The following is a 6,850-nucleotide window of genomic DNA, read 5'->3' as shown; positions in this document are numbered from 1 at the left end:
AAACAATTTAACGAAATTAGAGAAAATGACTTAAATCAAGCCATCAAATTTCATATTAAATTCTCAGTGTTTTCAAAGCCCAACTCTGACTTTTAAAAATAAGTTAAGTAACATGCTTTCACTGGGAAAATTTTTAAATTCTATACAACTCAAGCTAATGAAATATTTTATTGTACATAATGAAAGTGGTGTTTAAAAAAAAAACACTTCCAGGCCCAGACATCTTCAAGAGTATGTATGTGAGGAAGGAATTCCACTGGAGTATAATAACCATACTCGACTGAATGAAACCATAAATCTACCTCACTCTCTACAATAAATATTAACATTCACCACAGGTTTAAAATTCCTGTAGCATCAGTAAATGTAAATTTTAAAATATTACAAACATGCTTATGATGCACAGGAAGATGGAAAAATTTAGACTGTAATGCAAACCATATGTACTCCCAGCTTTTCTAATTTACAACCAGTTAAGAATCACAATATCCAAAGAAAGTATTTTAAAATAGTATGACTCATTGATAAGTGATATCTACTCAGATAAATTAGGAAAATTTTCATTTTAATGTCACATTGAATTTCAGTACTTTTCAATCCAAGAAAAGAAATAAACTGAGACATGGTCATGAGTTCAGGATTATATATATTACAATTTGCCTTGTTATAATACATTTGTGGCTTTATGATAAAAATAACTCAGGGACATATGGAGTTCAAGCTAATTTGCGTAACTGTCACAAGAAAAAAGCATTAAATGCATTTCTGAAATAAGTATTTTCATTTAATTTCAGAATCTCAAAACAGCATTAGACGTTGGCCTTGTTTTAAAAAAGTTTAGTTAAACACTAAGCTAGCTAAATAACCTTCTTGAAAGGTTCAAAACACAATTGATATAGAAAATGCTTTCCCTCTAATCTTGATCTTACATAAATGGTAGAGGTGAGGGGGAAAAAGGTAGACAATTTCTTTAGCAGCATATATGGCTAAATCCATCAACCACCTTAAACTAGAATGTCCATTTTTGACGCCATTAAAAAGAACTGGGCAAATATCAAAAGTTACCCACTTCATAAACCAAAAGACAACAATTTTAGGGTTATGATAAGTAAAATATTTTTGAAACACTTCAAAAACTTTTAACATTAACCTAGAGGAATCATCTCTTAATTATAAGAAAGAAAAGTGTAACAGAAAGTAAAAGACATTTAAACTAAACTGATTTTCAATCCTCTTTGAAGAAAAGAAATGAAAAATAATGGTTGATTAGCTAAGCTTTGTGCTCTAACCAAACTAATTAATTACAGTGATTTTTAAATGGCAACAGCCCATCTGACTGGGTAGCTTGACAGTTCTGAATACTTTTGCAATGATTTTTTTTTTTTTAAACGCAAAGACATTAAAATGATCCGGTCATGCAATGTTCATCTTATGCATTCTGCATCTCTTTGCCAATCTTGTAGCTAAGGATCTTGTTCCAATCAATCTTAGTGCGTGTAACTGGCAACTGTCGACGTAAGGCTTTGAAAGTAGTGTCCGACATTGTCTGATAATTCTCACTGATGGCGGTCTATGAAAAACAGTAGTTAAAAGTTTAAAGAAATAAAAGAAACAGAACAATTTATAAAGCACACAGATGTTTTAGAAAAACTTTTATTTAAGCAGCCTATTTCAGTTTTTAAAAAGTAAAAAAAAAAAAGTCAAGTAAAATCCCCAATGTGGTTTTAAAAGCAACAAAAAGAGGTATCACCTGGGTGGCTCAGTCAGTTAAGTGTCGGACTCTTGATCTTGGCTCAGGTCTGGATTTCACAGTTGTGAGTACAAGAGTCACATGCTCTACTGACTTAGCCAGCCAGGTGCCCCTAAAAGAAAAAGCTTATAATCATTTTGAATATTTAATGAAATGAAACTGTAAATTAGATTTAATATTTGTATATTCTCATTTTGGATCAATTTTACTATTTCACTCAGAATAATTTTATATATTATTGTTTGTAAGGAGAAGAAATAGGGCTAATCCACAAATTAAATATGTAAGTTCAAGAGTACAGTTTAGAAGCTGATAAAAATAAGAATATAAAGTGAAGTAAGATCCAAGCACATTACACATAATCTAAATAATACTTCGGGAATTACTTCATAAATTAAATTTTCCAATCAAGAACAAAATAACCATTTAAAATCTTGCATATTATGACTAACACTCAAAAATTACAGTTGGCTAAAACAGAGTTTTTGCCATTTTCATTAGTCTGTCACTGAATTAAAAACAAGCAAATTAAAAAATGTAAGACTATGTTTTATTATAGTGAAACAAATGAAAAAAATTCAGGCTCATAAATGAAATTAAAATTTCAGTGCCATTAGTTAAAGCAAATATAAATTATGTAGTATTTTTGAAAAACATACCTGGTATTCATTTTCTGCAGCTTCTACAATCTTTATAAATTCTTTTGCTGTCTGCACCTCATTCTGAATGAAAAACAAAACCAAACGTAAATGGTAATTTAAAATACCACTATTTAAGTTTTCCATTTTTTTAAGTATAATTGACACACAAAGTCGCAGTAGTTTCTGCTGTACAACATCGTGATTTAACAAGTTTAGACATTATGTTATGCTCACAAGTAACTACATCTGTCACCATGCAGTGCTAATACAGAATCATTGATTATATTTCTCATTCTATGCCTTTTATTCCCATGACTTAGTCATTTCATAACTAGAAGACTGTAGTTTCCACTCACCTTCAGCATTTTGCCCTTCCCCCACCTCCACTCTCTCTGGCAACCATTAGTTTGTTCTTTATATTAGTATCTTTTTGTTTATTCACTTTTTTTCTTAATTCCACAAATGAGTGAAATCATATGGTAACTGACTTTCTCGTCTGTCTTATTTCACTAAGTGCAGTATCTTCTAGGTCCAACCATATTGTCATACATAGCACAATCTCATCCTTTTTATGGCTGTATAATATTCCATTATATGTAGTGTCCCCAATCTTCCTTATCCATTCGTCTATTGGGGGATACTTAAGTTGCTTCCATATTTTGTCTACTGTAAACAATGTTGCAATAAACATTCCTATATCTTTTCCAATTAGTGTTTCATTCTCTTTGGGTAAATATCCAGAACTGGAATTAGTGAATCATATGGTATTTCTACTTTTAATTTTTTGAGGAACTTCCATGCCATTTTCCACAGTGGCTATAGTAGTTTGCATTCCTACCAACATTGCATGAAGGTTCCTTTTCCTTCACATCCTTGCCAACACTATTTGTCTTTTTGATTTTAGCCATCCTGATAGGTGAAAGGTGATGTATCATTGTGATACTGGTTTGCACTTCCCTGATGATTAGTGATGTTGAGCACCTCTTCATGTCTGTTGGCTATCTGTATGTCTTCTTCAAAAAGGATGTCTATTCAGGTCCTCTGCCTATTTTTTAATTGGACTGTTTACTTTTTGGGTGTTGAGTAGACTTATTTTTTTTTTAAGACTTTACTTATTTATTGACAGAGAGAACACTAGCAGGGGGAGCAGCAGGCCAAGGTAGAGGGAGAAGCAGGCTCCTCGCTGAGAAGGAAAGCCCAGCGTGGGGCTCCCGGGATCATGACCTGAGCTGAAGGCAGATGCTTAACCTACTGAACCACCCAGGTGCTCTTGTCTAAGTTCTTTATATATTTTGTATATTAACCCCTAATCTAAACACATCATTTGCAAATATCTTCTGCCACTTAAGAAGTTGCCTTTTTGTTTTGTTGATGGTTTCCTTCACTGTACAAAAGCTTTTTATCGGATGTAGTCCCAACAGTTTATTTTTGCTTTTATTTCGCTTGCCTTAGGAGGCATACTTTGAAAAATGTTCCTAATGCCAAGGTCAAAAAAATTACTGTGCTCTCTTCTCTTCTAGGATTTTGATGGTTTTAGGCTTCATATTTAGGTCTTTAATCCATTCTGAGTTTATTTTTGTGTACACCATTATTATTTTTAAATAGGTATGTCAATATATGTATAATTACTGCTCTACTATAGTTTAATAAGTAACACAGAAATTATAACAAAGTGAAAATATTGTAGGATCAATTAATCTAAGTCCAATGGAAACTAGGCAGAAGTATTTCGAAAGTCTGCAGAATGAGCCTGGTTTCACTGTTTAAGGAAAGCAAAGTATTAATAATACATATTGATGAGAAACTCAATTATAACACTTAATATGAATTTGACAGTCTTTACAGGTAAGAAGTTAGTCATAAATTTCTAATTAATGACTGTATCTAAATATTAAATATGTACTCAACAGTATTTACCACCATAATAATACAATTTTAAAACATTGGCAAAAGCTTATTTTATTTATTTTTTTCTATTTTATTTATTTATTTGACAGAGAGAGAGATCCCAAGCAGGCAAAGAGGCAGGCAGAGAGAGGGGGAAGCAGGCTCCCTGCTGAGGAGAGAGCCTCATGCGGGGCTCGATCCCAGGACCCTGAGATCATGACCCAAGCCAAAGGCAGAGGCTTAACTCACTGAGCCACCCAGGCACCCCAGGAAAAGCTTATTTTAAAGTTTAAGGTGAATTTACTATAGTGTTTAAATATCTTCTGGAAAAATTTTAACATTCCAATATATGAGTTTCTTTGCTTTCTTCCTAACAGCAAAAATGTGAACAGTGTTAATTAAAAATTCTCTAATACCTTATTTTATGTATGTCTTATGTATTTATACATATGTATTTATATTTCTATTATATGTGCTTTTTTTTCTGTCCAAAAACAGCTAAAGAAAAAGAAAGAAAAGAAAATCTTGCAAAATAAAGTAAAACATTCATTTCTAAAAAGCAGCATAAAAGGTATATTGGTCAAGTTTAATTACTATGACCACCTCACAACAATTCCACAGTCTGTAACTTAGGAAGAATCTTTGCTTAGTGTCAAACTAAAGAATATAGGACCAAGTACTCTGTTATGCAAAAGTTACATGTATGGACACGATAAAGAACAATACCAAACACCGTGTCTCATGGAAAACCAGACCTTAGTTTCTTTTACTGGCAAATTTTGCAAGTAGAGTACTATTTAGCATAAATGCAGAGTCACTTAAATGCTAGTGAAACATTTTCTTAAATACCAGCTCTCCTCTCTTCCCAGGTAGCAACTGGCCTTACACGTTCACTCGTGTTTCTTAATGTTAAATCAAATGCTTTCTTAAATTAAAAATTAACTCTTCTTTGTACCTGTTGGTTAGCTAATTTTGTATATTAGCAGTTGATGTTTATAATATATTGGCATTTTTAGGTATGTGACACAAAAGTTTATAGGAAAATATAAAATTGACTATTAATGTTATATTATTAATATCACTGGGGCAAAAAAAAAATCCCACAAAGAAAGAACTGCACGTGTAATGGAAAGAATGTGTGAGAGAACTACGTTGGGAAATAAAATCAAGTTCACAGTTTCATGAATTTGAAAGCTGAACTTCAGAAAAACTTCATTTAATCATAATCTAGATAGAGGGGAAAAACACAATAGAATTTAAAAGTTCAGTAACAGAATTGAAGGCCTAAATTTAAGAGCTAAAACTATAAAGTTCTTATAAAAAAAACCCTGGAGTAAATCTTCATGACCTTGGGTTAGGCAATGGTTTCTATTAATACACCAAAAGCACAAGTAACAACAATAAAAAAAAATAAAATAAATTGGGACTACATCCAAAGTAAAATCTCTTGTTCTGCAAATGATAACAAGAAAGTAAAACAACACACGGAATGGGAGAAAATATTTGCAAATCCTGTATCTGATACAGGACTTGTATTCGAAACATGTAAGTAACAATTACAACTCAACAATAAAAACACAAATAACAAATTAAGAAATAGACGAAGGATCTGAATAGACATTTTCCTGAGGAAGATATACAAATAACCAGTAATACATGAAAAGATGTTCAGCATCATTATCCATCAGGAAAATGTAAATAAAAACCACAATAAGATACCTCTTTATACCAAACAGGATGGCTATCATGGAAAAAGTGGAACCCTTGTAGACAAGTGATGGAAATGTAAAATGGTGCAGCCACTCTGGAATAATCTGGCAAAAGTTCTTCAAAAGGTTGAACACAGAACTACATACAACCCAGCAATTCCACCGCCACCAAAGAAAAAACAGAAAAATGAAAACAAACGTCTCCACAAAAAATAGTACACAGGAGTTCAAAGCAGCAAAAAGTAAAAAAAACCACGAATGTCAATCCAACTGATAAATGGATAAATGCAATGTGGTATATGGAATATTATTTTGGAATAAAAAGGAATGAAGTACTGATATATCCTCCAACACTGATAAACATTAAAAACATCATGCTAAGTGAAAAAAAGTCTCAAAAGACCACATATTATAGGATTCAGTTTATATGAAATGTCCAGAATAAACAAATCCATAGAGTTAAAAGGTAAATTCACAATTGCCTAGGGCTGAGGAGGGTTTTGGGGGAAAGCTGATGAGGAAGACAGATGGGGAGTGACTGCTAATGGGTACAGGGTTTCTGGAAGACAAAAACATTCGAAATTAGATTGTGGTGATTATATAGTCTTGTGAATATACTAAAAAGCACAGATGAAATTTTATACTTTAAATGGGTGAATTGAATGGTATGTGAATTATACCAATAAAACCTCTAAAAAAAAGTTATATACAGACTTCCAGTTAACTTACCATCTTTTTTTTTTTAACTTACCATCTTTAATCTATTTGAGAACACTTTAATCTAAAGCAGAAATATTACTTAAAATGTTAATTTCAAAACTGTTCTGGTTTTATAGAAGTTATCAGGTTGTTGAAATTTTATT

General features: G+C 32.0%; 1 protein-coding gene across 1 annotated transcript in view; it reads right to left on the bottom strand.

Moving 5' to 3' along the window:
- Positions 1-548: 548 nt before the first annotated feature.
- The window catches only part of CAPZA2 (capping actin protein of muscle Z-line subunit alpha 2), a 62,383-nt gene continuing 56,081 nt past the window's right edge, over positions 549-6,850 (bottom strand). Inside the window, exons 9-10 of the mRNA XM_004741917.3 lie at positions 2,410-2,472; positions 549-1,570 (exon numbers count right to left, since the gene is read on the bottom strand). Coding sequence (XP_004741974.1) covers positions 1,430-1,570; positions 2,410-2,472 — 204 coding nt within the window. The 3' untranslated portion in view covers positions 549-1,429. The remainder of the gene's footprint in view (positions 1,571-2,409; positions 2,473-6,850) is intronic.

Source organism: Mustela putorius, unplaced genomic scaffold (genome assembly GCF_011764305.1).
Source record: "Mustela putorius furo isolate JIRA1106 unplaced genomic scaffold, ASM1176430v1.1 tig00003845_pilon_pilon_pilon, whole genome shotgun sequence".
Classification (NCBI taxonomy): domain Eukaryota; kingdom Metazoa; phylum Chordata; class Mammalia; order Carnivora; family Mustelidae; genus Mustela; species Mustela putorius.
The sequence above is the reverse complement of the archived record's forward strand: the minus strand, read 5'-3'. Positions and strand labels throughout refer to the sequence as shown.